Raw genomic sequence first — 15,958 nt, 5'->3', positions numbered from 1 at the left:
ATGGAGAGCCGCGCGTTCAGTATGTTTGTGGGGAGTGGGGAGGTCGCGGGGTTGGGGGGATCGCAGATCGTGGATGCTTTGGGGGAGGGGAGAGAGTGGTAATTCCCAGGGTGCCAGAGGTGAGTGAGCTGGGTGGGGCAGCGGTTTACGCTGTCGGAACGGAAGGGAGGCAGGAAACCACGAGTGGAGAAAGGGCCCCCAGATGTCAGCTGGGTGCCGGGAGCCCCGGGCGGGGGCGGGGAAGGAGGGAGTGGGCGGTGGCTGCAGTCTGACCCGCAGAGGCGTGACTTGCGGGCGGGGATTGTGGTCGCACGGCGTAAGGGATCCCGGAAAGCCTGGGGACGGGATGAGGCGCGGCCTGCGAGGCTCCGCCTCCTCTGAGGCTCGCGGGGGCCGGGGCCGAGAGTAGCTCCGCCTCTTTTGGGACACTCGCCACACGCGTGCGCAGTGGGCCGCAGAGCCGCCATGCCGGAACCGCGCGGGTCGTCGCCCCTTCGTGTAAACGCGGCGTTTGCTGCGCGGTACGGCCGCTACCGGGAGCGCGAGGAGCTGCAGCGGCGTGAGTGCGGGGCGCATGAGCGCGGAGCGGCGGCGCGTGCTGGGTCGTCGGGAAGTGGGGGTTCATCTGGTCCACCACGCTGATCTAGGGGGCTCCCATCTGTGCTTCGCAGTTAAAGATCGCTACGGGGACCGGGACAGCGGCGGCGACTCCAGCACTGAGTCCGACTCTAGCGACGAGCGCGTGGTGAGCTTTCTCACCCCGGTGCCGTACATTCGGGAAGCATCTAAGCCCCACACCGCTTCCCAACCCCGATATACAGACGGCGGCTAGCCCCAAACCCTATTTCACCCTGCGGGAGTTTTCATCCTCCTCTTCCTAATCCCATGAAGGACACATAGCGCCCTCTCCATACCCAGGGGGTGACCAAGTGCCCCCCTACTTCCCGTCTCCCACCACCATCCATCTCCCCATCCTGATGTTGAGGTGCGACCGCGGTGTCCACTCTTTCATCCTCAAGAGCTTAACTACTTATCAGGGCGCGACTCAGTCCCTGAAGTGGAACATCCCTCTGCCACATGGGGCACTCACCTTCTCACATCAGCCCTGTTCTTCTTGGGGGCCTCACTGTGCAGCCCAGCCCCTGCCTGCTGTCCCACATATGTCGTCTCTGCTCACCAGCCCCCATGTCAATCCTTTGTCCCCAGGAAGTCCCCTTGCCCATTACCTTCCTCTGTCTCAGCTCCAGTACCTCTGTGTGGCCCGCCCCAGCCCACCCCATGAGGGCCCCTCTTCCTCCGCCACCTGTTTCACATCTTCCCATCGCCCCTCTTACCCACCCTCCAGCCCCCAACCTGCCTCTGTCCACCTGGATCCCTTCTCTTTCTTCCTAATGTATGCCCCTCCCTCCACCCTAATTTCCGCACCCTCGCAGCCCACCTGCCCTTGTTACTTAGTGCCCCCCAGCCTCCACCAGGGCTCGCACCATCTCCCTTCTGAAGTCAATCCCTCATCCTTTTCATGTCTTAGGAATTTGACCCCCAGCAAGAGCGTGACTTTTACAGGACTCTCTCCTTGTTGAAGAAGAAGGACCCCCGCATTTATGAGAAGGATGCCACCTTCTATCAGAAAACAGGTCTGGGGCTGCTCTTCCCTAAGGCCTGGGTTTCCTCATTGCCTTACTGGTTTTTGTGACTACTTAATGAACCCTTATACCATATATGTTCTGTGTTCTATGCGGAAAGTGCTTAGCAGAGCGTTTTAGGTTATTACTTGTTAATAATGACTGTGTGCTTGGCACTGGGCAAAGCGTGAGTTACCGAGTGAGCACAGCCAGCTACCACCATGTAGCACAAGTGTGCTATGTGAAATCGTGGTCTGACCCTGGCCCCGCCCTGTGGGATTCTCTGCCTGGGGAAGGAAGGGGGTTGTGGGTGATGGCAGGTGTCTTCTGGTAACCTGACAGTATCGTCCTCGGAGAGCGAGGAAGCTGAGGAAGTGCCCGCGGCCAAAGAGAAACCAAAGAAAATGCAGCCTATGTACCTGAAGGACTATGAAAGGAAGGTTATCTTGGAGAAAGAGGGGTGAGGAGAGATCCTGCCTCCCCGCCCCATCCCTCCCCCAAGCCTTCCCAGGGCAGGTGGACGCATGGGGGTCTTAGAAGAGGTGGGAAAAAGCTGGTGGTGACTCCCGGTGAGTCCCGGGATTGAGGGAGCCCGTGATCCACCAGCACCGCCCCGCCCCCTGACTGCTGCTCGTAACAGCTCCCCGCCCTGTGGGGACAGATGAGCCGTGGGGAGTCTCTTCTGAAGCCCCCATTCATCCTTGCACAGCAAATACGTCGATGAGGAAAACTCAGACGCAGAGACCTCTGATCAGAGATTCCAGGTAGGTGGGGTGGAGGCCCCGGTTGGGGGCTGAGGGGCCTGGGGCTGGGTCCGAGGCCCACGTCACTCTCTCTGCAGCAGATCTCGTCGCAAAGTTACGTAGAAGAACAGAAACAGCTCAAGGAAAGGTAAGCCTGGGCCGGCTGAATGGCCAGATGGGTCGGTTTTGAGGCTCTGGGATTGGACAGGCCTGAGTTCAAGTCCACCTCTGTTACTTCACGGCTGTGTGCCCTTGGGCACGTCACTTAGTGTTTCTGTGCCTTAGTTTCCCCATCTGTTAAACGGGGTTGATGATGCCCTCTATGTCACAGCACTGCTCTGAGCTTGTTGAGGCGAGCTCAGGACTTAAAACAGGGTTCATCTTGGGGCGCCTGGGTGGTACAGTCGTTAAGCGTCTGCCTTCGGCTCAGGGCGTGATCCCGGCGTTCCGGGATCGAGCCCCACATCAGGCTCCTCCGTTATGAGCCTGCTTCTTCCTCTCCCACTCCCCCTGCTTGTGTTCCCTCTCTTGCTGGCTGTCTCTATCTCTGTCAAATAAATAAATAAAATCTTTAAAAAAAATAAAAATAAAACAGGGTTCATCTTGGAACTGGGGGCAGAGACCAGGTTGCGTCTCCTGAGCCGTATTCTCTCCCACGGACAGCTTCCGGGCATTCGTGGAGGACAGCGACGATGAGGACAGTGCCGGGGAAGGTGGCTCTGGGTTGCTGCAGAAACGTGCTAAAACCAGGGAGGAGAAGGTGGGTGCTAGGGCTGGTTGGCTGGGGGTTGATGGCAGGAAGGGGTCCCCAGACCCTCAGTGCTGGCCCGCCCTCAGGCCCAGGAGGACGCGGACTATGTGGAGTGGCTGAAGGGGCAGAAGGAGATTCACAACCCTGACATGCTGAAAGAACTGGTGAGTTCTTACGTCTGGTTCATCTCCAGGCTTTTTCTGGAAACCAGTCCTTGAGGGAGTAGCCATGAGCCCATAATCTGAAGATGGGGTGTGCCCCTCTGTGGGCGCCGTTTTCTACTTTTGTAAGACGGAGGTTATCCCCCTACTTTACAGTCTGGCTGCGAAGTTTCAGTTGCTTAAGTCCACATGGAGCCCAAGCCCACCCTCCTTCCCTGCCCACAAGTCCCTGACCGGGGTCCTGTACCCCCTTCACCCCCAGACCCACCTCAAGGAATATTGGAATGACCCAGAGCTGGATGAAGGAGAGCGGTTCCTGCGGGATTATATCCTCAACAAACGCTATGAGGAGGAGGAAGGCGAGGAAGAGGAAGAGGAGGAAGAGGAGGAGGAAGGGTGAGCAACCGTGTGCCCCAGGGGCCTGGAGTGAGTGCTAGCCAGAGGGCAAAGGGCACCAGGCGTTTACTTTTTCACACAGATGATAGCAGAGTTACTGTTCTGTGAGGAAGACCTGCGGCATGTGGGCTCTGGAGCTAGGTGGCCCTGTCACTGGACTTTGTGCCTCAATTTCCCTATCTGTAAAATGGGGGTGCCCCAAAGTAGGGCTTTTGTGAGGATTCAGTGCGTTAACACAGCTGGTACACAGGAGGGCAGGGCCTTGGCTGACCCCCAGCCCTGTCCCGTTTTGTCCCTCAGGGGCCCCAGCCTCCCGGTCCAGCTAGCTGTGGACGATTCCTCAGATGAGGGGGAGCTGTTTCTGAAGAAGCAGGAGGACTTTGAGCACAAGTACAACTTCCGCTTCGAGGAGCCAGACTCAGCCTTGGTGTGGGACTGGGGCGGGGGCTGGGGGGGGACCCAGGCCTTGGGGCCCAGGCCGGGAGAGCCCAGAATCATCTCTGTGGCCCTTGTGGGCTCCCCTGCTGCCCATAGGTCAAGACCTACCCTCGAAGCATCGTGTCCTCTGTGCGCCGCAAGGATGAGCGCAGGAAGGAGAGGAGAGAGGAGACTCGGGAGCGAAAGAAGAGGGTGAGTGTGAGGGTGCCAGGCTGGGGAGGGCTGCCCACCCTGCAGGGAGAGCCCATGCCCTCCCTCTCCCCCTGGCCTGCCACCCGCAGGAGAAGGCGAAGAAGCGGGAAGAGCTCAAGCAGCTGAAGAACCTGAAAAGGAAGGAGATTCTGGCCAAGCTGGAGAGGCTGCGGCAGGTCACAGGCAATGAGACGCTGGGCTTTGAGGAGCGGGACCTCGAGGACGACTTCGACCCCAGCCGGCATGACCAGCTCATGCAGGTGCGGCCCCTGCGCCCCACCCCAGCCAGCCGGTGCTGCTTGGGACAAGGCTCTGGAATCCGCGGCTGTTTCCTAGCTGTGTGGCCTCAGAGAAGTGACTTGACGTCTCTGGGCATGTGTCCCTGTCTGTAAAGTGGGTTCAGCCATACTGTCTACCTCAGGGCTGTTGTAAGGATAGCCTGAGAGAAATACGCATAAGATTGGTAAGGCTCAAGGAACAGGGGGTAGCTGTGCTTCCTTGAAACTTGTTGCCATTAATGTTTATTGTTGGGTTTGAGGGGGCATAGCATCGGGCCATGGAAACAGGCAGTAGGGCTGTATGGGGAAAGCGGGGACCCCGGGAACCCCAAAGAGACCCCTGACCAAGTCTGCGAGATCAGGGGAGGAGACAGGTTGTGTAGGCTTCAGTTTCTCAGTAAAATGGAGGTAGTTTCTGTGTCTTGGGGTGCTTGCGAGAATGCAGTGAGACACAGCCCAGCAGTGGGCACATAGTAGGTGCTTCATAAATGACAGTTTGCAATATCTGCCTTTGCCAGACGCGCCCTGGGTGCTGGGGTTCCATCAAGGGCTCAACCGTTTCAGCCGTCTTGGAGCTCATGGAATGGCAAGAACCAGCCTGGTGGGCACAGAGCAGTCCGTGCCCTCCTAGAGCTCCCGGTCTAATGGCAGGCCCTTAACTGTCCAGTTACGGCCCCCAGCGGTCCGAGTGGTGATGGCGACGTGCAGGGGGAGGTGGGGTCTTAGAGGAGTCCTCGATCGACTTTGTCGGGCGTGGTGGTGAGCGGGTCAGGGCGGGCAGCTGAGGCCTGAGCAGGAGTTGGGCAGAGGGGGGGGAGGGAGTGTACCAGGTGGGGGGTCCCGCGGGGGCAGAGGCCTGTGGGGTGGGAAAGAACTACAGCTCTGTGGAACAGGATGGTAACCAGTGCAGCAGGTGGGTACTGGGGCGTGTACCCCAGTCAGCAGCTAGGTCTGGAGGGTGCTGGGAGCCATGTAAGGTGTAGGAGTAACACCGTCTGGGGGGAGTGGGCCTTGCTGACCCTCCTGGCCCTGACCCTGCAGAGATGTTTTGGGGACGAGTACTATGGTACCATGGAGGAGGAGAAGCCGCAGTTTGAAGAAGAAGAAGGGCTTGAAGGTGAGGTCACCGGGCCACCAGCCTGGGGGAGCTGCTGGGTCTGAAGGCTGGAGTTCTGCCCTGACCCCCTACCTCTGTGTCCTCTGGAAACAGATGACTGGAACTGGGACACATGGGCTGGGCCGGAGCAGGGGGGAGCTTGGAACCTGCAGGAGCTGCACTGTGAGGACCCCGACTTCAATGTAGGTGCCATAGGCAGAGGGGGGACCCCGGGGGGTAAGTGGGGCCCCCCTCCCGGGGGCTGGTCTGACCTTTGCGTCTCGGCAGATGGATGCTGACTACGACCCCAGCCAGCCGCGGAAAAAGCTGCGTGAGGCCCCCCTAACGGGCAAGAAGAAGCGCAAGTCACCCTTCGCTGCGGCCGTGGGGCAGGAAAAGCCCGTGTTCGACCCTGGTGAGGCCCGGGCTGGTGGCGGGGGGCGGGCAGGGGCTCCGATGGGCCTGGCACACCCTGGCAGCCTGGCTCCCGCCCTGCGCAGGAGACAAGACGTTCGAGGAGTACCTGGACGAGTATTACCGGCTGGACTACGAGGACATCGTTGATGACCTGCCCTGTCGCTTTAAGTACCGCACCGTGGTTCCCTGCGACTTCGGGCTGAGCACTGAGGAGGTGGGGCCCCAGAATGGTGCCCAGCCCGGGGGTGTGGGGTGCCCCGTGGGCAAGAGGGAGTGTGCAGCCAGCAGATGCTGCAACCCCCATTTGTTCATCTGGAAAACAGCCGTACTGCTAACGTTCCCTGCCTCAGACGGCCTCAGAGGCCGGGGCTTCACACAGCGCTTTGCCCGTAGAACACGCCTTATGTACTACTTTTTAATCTATTACCGAATATCCGCAGTTGGGTGGCCGTTAAGACTGGGTGGGCTCTGGAAACAGATGGCCCGGATTCAAATCCTGCTGTGGCCACTCCTCAACTGTGATCTAGCATGCTGTGCCTCCGTTTCCCCATCTATAAAATGGGCCTAGTAACAGCCCCCACGTTGTGGCTGGGGAGCTGAGGTGAGCGGGTGTGCTCCTGCAGCGGCGCTCACCCCTTAGCCGTGGTGGCTGTGGGAGCCTCACGTTCGTGGCCAGCAAAGCCGACGTTAATGGAGCTTATACCTTCTGCGTTCAGTCTTCCCAGCAACCTTTCAGTAGTTTCTAAGGGGCTTGCCCACCTGCTAGATGAGGAAACTGAGGCCTGCAGTTTGGATCCTTGGCCTCATCTGTAATTGGCAGACCTGGCCATGGGCGCACAGCCCCTTGCCTGTCCTGAGGCTGCTGGGACCATCCGAGTGAGGCTCTAGGACCCCTGCGCCCAAACTGGAATCTGAAATCAGCCACTTCCCGATCATGTGACCTAGGGCAAGGATTGCCTTGCCAAGCCTCAGTTTCCCCATCTGATGCCCACTGCCAAAAACATCCAGTGGCCCCACAGAAATCAGTCCTCTCCTGCTATGGTGACATCCCTGCCGAGTGGCAGTAGCATGACCCGCCTTTGACCAGTGAGGCGGCTAAAGCTGAGAGAGCCAGGCCCCCGCACCCCCAACCCCGAGCTCACACGGCTGGACCCCCCCCTTCCCGTGCAGATCCTGGCTGCCGATGACAAAGAGCTGAACCGGTGGTGCTCCCTGAAGAAAACCTGCATGTACAGGTGACTGGGCAGGGCCAGGTGTGCTGGGGGTGGGGGGTGGGGGGGAGCGGGCCGGCAGCAGCGTGGACACCTCCCAAAGCGCCCGGCACTAGGCGTGTCTGCCGGGCCCCCGCAGGTCAGAGCAGGAGGAGCTGCAGGACAAGAGGGCGTACAGCCAGAAGGCCCAGAACTCCTGGAAAAAGAGGCAGATCTTCAAGTCACTTTGCCCAGACGAGTGAGTGTCACTGGCTGGACGAGGGTGGGCTTGAGGCACGTCCCGCCAGCCATTTGTTGCGTGGCCCCGGGGAATGGGGCTTCCTTTCTCAATCCCTGGGTTCAAATTCTGGCTGGGCCACAGCTGTGTGGCCTGGGGCAAGGCCCTTGCCCTTTCTGGGCCTGCTTTCTCATTTTTTAAATGGGGGTAGGGGGTTAAGATGGCTGGTTCTTGTTGGGTTTTTGAGGATTAAGTGAATTAACTCATGTAAAGTGCCTAAAACATAGGAAATACCATACAGGTATTAGTATTATTATTATGCCCATTACTTCCTGATCTACAAAGCAGGGGTGATAGAACCACAGAGCTGATTGAAAGCTGCAGTAAGTCAATTTCCACGAACAGCTTATATAGGCCCAGGCTCGAAATGCCAGTGATTAGCAATACAGTCAAATCCCAGGTTCAGTAGAAAAGGCCCAGTTTTGGTGTCAGACTTGGGTTTGAATCCCAGGCAGGCCCCTGATTTGTTGCCTTGCCTCTCTGAGCCTCTCCTTTCCTCCTCCATAAACTGGGGGATGTGTGCTCAGGAACAGGCCTAATCGTGACCAGCTTGGGCTGAGCCCCCACTTTTCTCCTCAGGACAGAGACACTTAAGGAAGCCACAGGGAAGCCACAGAGAGACAAAGATGGCCCGCAGGGGCAGCTGCTGGCACCCGATGGGGCCGACGGGAAGCAGCCCCCGCCTGGGAGCCGCCCCCCAGCACAGGAAGAAGCAGGCCCCATGTCACACACCCAGAAGCCGGTCCCCCAGAGGCGGAGGAGGGGCAAGAAGGCACGTCTCCTGGGCCCCACCGTGACACTCGGTGGGCGTGAGTTTAGCCGCCAGAGACTGCAGGCCTTTGGCCTCAACCCCAAACGGCTGCACTTCCGCCAGCTGGGCCGGCAGCGGAGGAAGCCCCAGGGTCCCAAGAGCGGCCCCTAAGCTCCAGGGAGCAGGCAGGGGCCCCTGGGCTTCCTCCCGTCCAGTTGAGCTCCTGGATACATCTCCCTCATGGACTGTGTGGACCCTGTATCTGCCCGTGGGCAAAGAAGTCTTCCGTCTCACAGATGTGGAAGCTGAGGCCTACCTAACCGGCTTCCCCCACCGTCTCACCTGGAGACACTCCTTGGACCCCATCCCTCAAATGCTGGGCCAGCCATCGCCACAGTCAAGTTAAACGGCTTTATTAGCCCCCAGTGGCCACAGTTCTCCCCACCACCCCTAGACCTCGGCAGGATAGGGGCTTTGGGACCAGTGAGGGGCACGGGTGGTCCAGTGCAAACTACAGTACTTGAGTCAGGCCCTGAGTGGGTGTCCGGGAGCCCTCCCTCCCTGCCCTGTGCGGAGGGCCCAGCTGGCTGGAGGCAGGCGTACTGGCTCTGCCCCTGACTGGATGGCCCCCAGTTCGAGGTTTCCTGGACTGGTCTCAGCTGCACTTGTCAAAGGGGTGAGAAGGGGAAGACCCATCACCTCCAGATTTCAAGCTCCCACACCCAGCATGACATAAATAAAAAAATAAATAGTGCGCATCTTCTCCCCCAATCCCACCCGTTATAAAAACACAAAGTCCTCAGAGCTTGGGCGTTTGGCTTTGAGGAGCCGGCCCGTGCGAGGGAGCCGCAGTGTTGGCTGGGAGAGCTGGGAGCAGAGGTCGTCCAGGCTGTGGTCCTGAGCATGGCCCTCAGCCAGGGTGAACATGGGGTATCGCTCGGTGGCCGAGGAGGAGCTGAGGACCTGGCGGGAGGAGGGAGAGAGTGGCTGAGCTCCAAACCATATTTATTGTCCTACAGGTATAATTATCCTAATAGGTATATTTATCAGGTACTTCCTGAGTTCAACTTTCATCCCTCCAGGGCAATGACCCAGGCCAGCCAATCAGCACCTCCCATTCCCGGGCCCAGTGATGGACACGTGACCCAGTGTGACCAATGGACAGCAACCCTAGGATTTTTGCTTTATTTGCTGGGAAAGTAGGGCTCCCTTTCCACTGAACAGGGAGGTGGGTACCCCTTCCCACTATAAGGGTGAAGCCTGATGGGACAGTAGAGCCATGAGATGGAGAGAGGCTCCACCATTGAGCTCACGGATGCAGCTGTCCTTCAAGCAATGATGTCCCTAACTTTTCCTTTTCTGCCCTTTTGGTCCAATCAGTCATACCTGGGCTTTTATAGCTTGTGGGCAGGATAATCTTGATTCCCCAGGGTCTGCTGGACTCGAGGTTTCTCTGTTCCCCTTCTACCCCCTCACTGCCCCTTGCCCTCCACCCTCCACCACTCCTGGCTCACCCTGGTCAGCTCTGAGCAGAGTGTCTCAAACTCCTTCTGGTTTCCAGCGTAGAACCCCACCGTACAGCTTGGGTCCATCTTAGCGAAGGCCATCTTTCGGGGTGAGGTGCAATGGAAGGACTGGGGAATACGAATGAGGGAAGCTCAGGGCCCTGGCCGCCTCCACCTTCCAGCCCCACCCCAGGGGTCCCATCCGGCTCACCTCCAGGGGGAAGTCAGCCTGACTGACATCCACAGTGGGCTGGCAGTAGTGGGGGTCCAGGTATAGCAGGAAGTCATCTGCAGGGATGGAGGCATGAGGGGGGCTAAGGAATGGCGGGGTGGGGGGAGCGGGATGGAGCGGGATGGGGTGGGCCTACCCTGGTAGCCGATGAAGTACAGTGAATGCCGCGGCTTGCCCCCCATGATGCCCAGGCACAGCTCTGAACGCAGGAGCTCCTGCAGGGAGAAAAGTGGGTGGGGAGCGTATTCCAGGTGCTGTCAGTCCCTTGAGAAGCACTCAGCAAACCCCCAATGTGTGTAAACCCAGCCCTTCTCATGGAGCTGACATTCCAATGTAGGAGATGAACAGGGAACAAGACGAGTAAGTTCTGCCACGGGTTAGTAGGCAGTAACACTGGGAGAAGAATAAAGAAGGGAAAAGGGCTTTGCAATTTTAAGTGGGGGAGTCAGGCCTCACTGAGAGGTGACATTTCAGCGAAGACCCGGAAGAGGTCGGAGAGGGAGTCAGAAGTGCATCTTTGGGGAAAGAGCACTCCAAGCAGCTGCAACGCAAGTACAAAGGCCCTGAGGCCGGTGTGTTCTGAGAACAGTGAGGAGGTTCATGTGGCCGGGGCAGAGAGAAGTGGGGGGGGGGGGGGGACAGATGAGGTCAAGGCACGGGCAGGGACGTGGTACAAAGCCTTGCAGGCTGTAGGGAGAACTTTGGCCTTTATTCTGAGTGAAAACACCCCAGGGTTTTTTCCAGCCTTGCCATTCCTTTTGCCTGGAGCACTCTGGCCCATCCGCCCTGGCTGGAGAGGGGGCTTTCCTAGGCTGCAGCCGCCCCCTCCCCCTGCCCTTCAAAGTGTTAGTTTTCCTTCCTCTAGAATTGAAGGTGTAATGCCGCAGCTGTCAGTTTGGTGTCAGTTTGGTTTCGGATCCACTGTCTGTCCTTCCCCCAGCAGAATGTCCACTCCCAGAGGGCACGAACATTTACGTCGGTGCCTTTGAAACCCAGCAGCTGGGACGGTGCTTGGCACATACGAGGTACTCCCTCACTACTGAATGACAGACGGACAGATGAAGGAAGCAGAAACACCTGACCCAAGCCAAGCCGCCTGCGCGGTCCCCGGGGAGGCTTGGTGGCGCCTGGCCGAACCTACCTTCACACAGGGCACGTACACAGGGTTGAGAGTCTCGCCACCCAGCCGCACTGGCACCAAGATGACCACGGACTTCCACTCAGCCGTGGGGTCCGGCCTGGCCACCAGCTGTGCCACATCTGCCTTGTACACTGCAAGGACAACACAGCAGGTCACATTCTTACCCACCCTCCCAGCCTCGGACTGTGGCCCTCCACGTGCCTTTGCAACCTCGTAGGGCCCCACTCCTGTCATCAGTGGAAAAGGTGGTCTTTCTGGTGCCCCACTCACCCCAAACTCTCCCCCCAATGATTCCAGGGCCTCCAGGCAGGTGTAGACATCCCCACTTTACAGAGATGGTGACTGAGGCCTTGAGATTTAGATGAAGAACATAAAACCAGGAGGAGGCAGAGAGCCTTCCCCGTAGCCCAGAGCACCTCCCCAGTTCCAGGCCTGATTAGTCTTTACTTACTCAGCGCATGAGTTTGCCAATATGGAAACGGGGGCGCCGAGCAGTTTGCCCCTTAGCTGAATGTCCCTGTGTGTCCCTCCTCCTCAAATCCAATCTGCGGGTCTCCATTCCCCCACCTCCTCCCTTACTGCTAGGTAAGCCCCTTCCTGGCTCCCAGAAAAGTGTATTCAGGGGCGCCTGGGTGGCACAGCGGTTAAAGCGTCTGCCTTCGGCTCAGGGCGTGATCCCGGCGTTCCGGGTTCGAGCCCCACGTCAGGCTCCTCCTCTATGAGCCTGCTTCTTCCTCTCCCACTCCCCCTGCTTGTGTTCCCTCTCTCGCTGGCTGTCTCTATCTCTGTCGAATAAATAAATTAAAAATCTTTAAAAAAAAAAAAAAAGTGTATTCAACCCTCTGGAAACACAGCTGCTATGGTCTGAATTCATGTGTCCCCCCAACATTCAGATGCTGAAATTCTAATCCCCCAAGTGACGGTATTAAAAGGTGGGGCCTTTGGGAGGGGACTAGGTCATGAAGGTGGAACCCTCATGAGTGGGATTAGTACCTATATAAAAATTAGTACCAGACAGCTCGCCTGCCCCTTCCACCATGTGAGAACACGACAAACTGAACCAGGAAGTGGGTCCCCGCCAGACACCGAATCTGCTGGTGCCTTGACCTTGGACTTCCCAGCCCCCAGAACTATGAGAAACAAGTTCCTGTTATTTATAGGCCATCCCGTCTGTGGAGTTTTTGGTACAGCAGCCCCAATGGACTAAGACAGTGGCCACCTGCGAAAATCACATATTGTCTCAAACAACTACAATTTTATATAAAAATGTGTAGGTTTTGTAGATTCTCTGACACCAAACCATTGAGACTCTTATGAACGAGGACCCTTTAAACTGATTTGGAGGAGGGGCGCCTGGGTGGCTCAGTTGGTTAAGTGTCTGCCTTCGGCTCACGTAGGTCATGATCCCAGGGTTCTGGGATCGAGTCCTGCATCGGGCTCCCTGCTCAGTGGGGAGCCTGCTTCTCCCTCTCCCTCTGCCTGCTGCTCCGCCTGCTTGTGTGAGCTCTCTCTCTCTCTCTCTCTGTGTCAAATAAATAAATAAAATATTTAAAAAAAGAAAGAAACTGAATTGGAGGATAGTGGGGCACAATAATAATAATAGCTAATATTTAGTGAACACTCACTGTGACAAGCACTACTCTAAGGGTTTAACTTGTATTGCTGACTCAATCCTTACGACAATCCTGTGAGGCAGAGAGCAGACTTTTGTACATGTCAGAATCGTTTACAGAGTAAGAGTAAATTGGACCTAAGAGAGGGAAGTCCTTACGTCCTCTATTCTCTCACTTGCAGAGAAGCCCCTGAAGTTTCCTCTACTGGCTCCAGAGGCCACTGTGTGGGCCTCGAATCCTTTCCAAGGCTTCCTCTGCCCCAGAACTCGTTTCAGCCTCCGAGGAAGGCAGGTCCTCAGAGGCAGCTGAGGGAGCGACTGGCTCAGGGCGAGAACTCTGGGACCTTGGTTTCCAGCCTCTTACCTGTGCAGTCCTGAGACACATACACCACCAGGCGGGTGACCTCTGAGCAGCTCTCCACAGCTTTCCTGGGGGATGACAGGGAAGGCCTGAGCGCCTGGGGGAACCCAGTGGCTCCCGTGTCCCCTGCAGCGGCCCTCACCTGAGTATGTGTGCCACCAGAGATGGCCCATACCAGTCCCCCGCCTTCTTGCCTGAGCTCTGCCCAAGCTCCACCAGCCGGTGTAGGCCAAAGGGGGCCTGGGGGTGGTCGGCGAACCAGGACACTATCTGCCGGTGCCGACGTTCCTGCTCCAGCTCAGGGGTGCCCTGGGCCCAGCGCGGGGGCATCCAGCGTGCAGGCCCATGGTATCGGTTGGGAGAGGCCAACCCTGATGGCTCAGAGGGGCCCGGGGCTGAGCCCTCGGCCCATGTCCAGTCTGGTGGGGATGGAGTACAGAGTCAAAGGGTGCCGGTGGGGCAAGGGGGCACAGTTCCCATGTGCTCATGCTTCCTGTACAATTCTAATGCTCCTGTGACCCCAGGTTTACCAACAATTTTCACATTCCTGCAACTTATTTTATCAACTCTCACCCCCCCAAAAACGCACTTTGCACACAATCTCACATACCTTTAAGCTTAGTTTACAAACAATTCTGACCCTGCGGCCCTGTGCTTGGCGGGACACTCCTAGGGCGCCCTGGCCTTGCCCTGGCCTTGCGCTGCTCACCTCTGGGCAGGAAATGCAGCAGCAGGCCCTGGGCCAGCATCATCTGCCCACTGCGCAGCATGCATCCCCAGCCACAGTCCGAGGTCAGACAGCCTCCAGCGAGGGGCGGGAAGTCCCGGCGGTATGTGAGCCACAGGCGGGACACAAAGTCCCGCTGGAAACGCTGGATGTCACCTACAAAATCAGGCTTGTCAGCTGCCACCAGGAACACCAGGCCTCCCTCAACCCTGGCCTGGGGCCATCAGCTCACCCTCGCCCTCGAAGCGGTAGCGGCGGCCACAGAGGTGGACGCTGGAGATCTTGCTAAAGCTGGTCCGGCTTTTGACTGCCCAACCTGGGGAGACGTGGGGCAGCACCCAGCCAGATGAAGCACTTGCTTGACAGATAGGTAACATAACAGTTATGACAGCAGCAGCGCTTCCACCCCCTCCCCCGCCCCCCGCCCCCACTCTGTGAAACGGAGACCATCCCTCCCAGGTTCTATCTCAGGGCTGGCACTGGGCAATCCATGCCACATTCCTCTCGGAGGCAGGGACCCTAGTAACAGCCACGTGAGTGTTTGCCATCACTTCAGGATGAATAAAGCAGTTATGATTATTGTATCCGTTTTACAGAGGGGGGAAACGAAGGCACAGAAAAGCAAAAAACCTTGCCCAAGGTCACACGGAAATGGCCGAGACTTGAAAACACATTTCTTTTTGGACCTGCTGCAGGTCCGCCCAGGGCAGAGCAGGGCGGGGGACCCACAGGTGACTCACAAGAGGAGAGTAAATGGTGGAATACTTGGCAGGGCCGGGTGCTGGCTCCCCTCGACTCCCACCGGCCTCTGAACCCCTGCCCCGCCGAACCCTCGGCTAGCTCCTATCTCAGAACACAAGCCCCGGGCCCGCCCCCTCCTCACCGTACTTGACGTTGTTCCAGGCCGTCAGGAACTTCGCCTTAAACTTGTCCACTTCGTCCGGCTCCCCAGGGGCGGCCGCGGGCGAGCCAAGAGCGGGGCCGCTGGCTCCAGAGGGCCTCAGGCCGTTGGGGTCCGGGACTCGGGGGCCCCGCGGCCTGCGGCCCTCGGGGCGGCGCGCGTCCTCTGGGCTCCCGCTCCGGTACTGCGCGGCGGCCGGCGACACGGAGTTCATGGGCGCGCCGGAGGGGGTGGGGGGACGGACCGAGGGACCGGGTGAGGGCCGCGCGCGAGCGCCCAGGGGGGCCGGGCCGCGGCGCCCGGGAAGGCGCTAGTCGGCCCCGGACGCGGCGGCCAGGCCCCCGGGCCCGGCGCGGGACGCTGTCACCGCCGCCGCCGCCATTTTAGCGGCCCTGGCCCCGGGAGCCAGGCGGGCGCGACACGGCCGGACGCCCCGCCCCGCCCGGCCCCAGCCTGGGTCGCCGGCCCCGGTTCCGGGTGGCCGCGCCGGGACCTTCGGCCGCGGCGCCTCCCCGCGGCGGCCCACGAGCACGCCCGGCCACCCTATCGCAGCGCCCAGGCGCGCCCGAGGTCCCCCCCCCCCCGCCAGGCCCTTATCGGAGGCCCCAGAGCCGGGAAGCCCCGCCCCGGGCCCGCCCCGGCCCCGCCCCCGGCGGCGTTCTGGGGAAGGCCGGCCAGGGGGCGGCCCCGCGCGTGTGTGCACCTGCCCGCGTCCCACCCGCCAGAGCGCCCCTCGGTGGCCTGCGCACCCGGACGCGCGACGCTCTGGGGCCAAACCTGTGTGACACCGCCTCCTCCTCGCGCCCCCAAGCCACACCTCTCTGCGCCTCAGTTCCCTCATGAGCAAAAGGGGCTCAACTGCAGCAACATAGACGAATCTTCGTGATAATTCTGCGGAGGAATAGAAGCCAGATAAAAAAGAGGAGTATATACTCCCCGGTCCCAGGTGCCTAAAACTCCAGAAAATGCGGCCTCATCTCTAGTAACAGAAAGCAGATCAATTTCGGAGTGTCTGGGAATGGGGTGGGGAGAGGCTAGAAGGAGGGACAAAAAAGGGCTAGAATATACTTCTTGAGATGGTGGAGATGTTTAGTATCTTGATCGTGATGCTGGGCTACAGGATGTGAGAACTCATCAGATTGTACA

General features: G+C 58.9%; 2 protein-coding genes across 6 annotated transcripts; one reads left to right on the top strand and one right to left on the bottom strand.

Moving 5' to 3' along the window:
• The first annotated feature begins 277 nt into the window (after nt 1–277).
• KRI1 (KRI1 homolog) lies at nt 278–9,087 on the top strand. Of its 4 annotated transcripts, none has more exons than XM_026481387.4 (19): nt 278–559; nt 672–745; nt 1,529–1,634; nt 1,965–2,082; nt 2,332–2,386; nt 2,464–2,513; nt 3,029–3,125; nt 3,203–3,280; nt 3,540–3,673; nt 3,974–4,100; nt 4,208–4,303; nt 4,393–4,563; nt 5,623–5,698; nt 5,792–5,880; nt 5,966–6,092; nt 6,178–6,308; nt 7,265–7,329; nt 7,445–7,543; nt 8,162–9,087. In XM_026481387.4, the coding sequence occupies exons 1-19, from the start codon at nt 466–468 to the stop codon at nt 8,502–8,504; spliced, it is 2,130 nt and encodes a 709-aa protein (XP_026337172.1). In that variant the 5' UTR covers nt 278–465; the 3' UTR covers nt 8,505–9,087. The 4 variants fall into 4 exon arrangements, with proteins under 4 accessions (XP_026337172.1, XP_048083026.1, XP_026337173.1 ...); XM_026481388.4 differs by having other exon boundaries at nt 431–559; nt 2,467–2,513; XM_048227069.2 differs by lacking the exon at nt 7,445–7,543 and having other exon boundaries at nt 430–559; nt 2,467–2,513.
• On the bottom strand, nt 8,716–15,271 carry ATG4D (autophagy related 4D cysteine peptidase). Of its 2 annotated transcripts, none has more exons than XM_057311521.1 (10): nt 14,795–15,271; nt 14,144–14,269; nt 13,894–14,067; nt 13,327–13,603; nt 13,188–13,252; nt 11,212–11,342; nt 10,207–10,285; nt 10,050–10,126; nt 9,848–9,967; nt 8,716–9,296 (listed from the first exon to the last, which is right to left on the bottom strand). In XM_057311521.1, the coding sequence occupies exons 1-10, from the start codon at nt 15,024–15,026 to the stop codon at nt 9,114–9,116; spliced, it is 1,464 nt and encodes a 487-aa protein (XP_057167504.1). In that variant the 5' UTR covers nt 15,027–15,271; the 3' UTR covers nt 8,716–9,113. The 2 variants fall into 2 exon arrangements, with proteins under 2 accessions (XP_057167504.1, XP_026337175.1); XM_026481390.4 differs by having other exon boundaries at nt 8,718–9,296; nt 14,144–14,227; nt 14,795–15,252.
• Between the last annotated feature and the right edge of the window lie 687 nt (nt 15,272–15,958).

The sequence above is a fragment of the Ursus arctos genome, unplaced genomic scaffold (assembly GCF_023065955.2).
Source record: "Ursus arctos isolate Adak ecotype North America unplaced genomic scaffold, UrsArc2.0 scaffold_14, whole genome shotgun sequence".
NCBI classification, from domain to species: domain Eukaryota; kingdom Metazoa; phylum Chordata; class Mammalia; order Carnivora; family Ursidae; genus Ursus; species Ursus arctos.
The sequence above is the reverse complement of the archived record's forward strand: the minus strand, read 5'-3'. Positions and strand labels throughout refer to the sequence as shown.

Excerpts from the sequence above, each read along its gene's own strand:
- KRI1 (XM_026481387.4), top strand. The coding sequence starts at position 466 with ATGCCGGAACCGCGCGGGTCGTCGCCCCTTCGTGTAAACGCGGCGTTT. Across the intron at positions 560-671 it reads GCGCGAGGAGCTGCAGCGGC|TTAAAGATCGCTACGGGGAC; the intron begins GTGAGTGCGGGG and ends TGTGCTTCGCAG. Across the intron at positions 2,083-2,331 it reads GTTATCTTGGAGAAAGAGGG|CAAATACGTCGATGAGGAAA; the intron begins GTGAGGAGAGAT and ends ATCCTTGCACAG.
- ATG4D (XM_057311521.1), bottom strand. The coding sequence starts at position 15,026 with ATGAACTCCGTGTCGCCGGCCGCCGCGCAGTACCGGAGCGGGAGCCCA. Across the intron at positions 10,127-10,206 it reads GTACTTCATCGGCTACCAGG|ATGACTTCCTGCTATACCTG; the intron begins GTAGGCCCACCC and ends CCATCCCTGCAG. Across the intron at positions 9,968-10,049 it reads AGGCTGACTTCCCCCTGGAG|TCCTTCCATTGCACCTCACC; the intron begins GTGAGCCGGATG and ends CGTATTCCCCAG.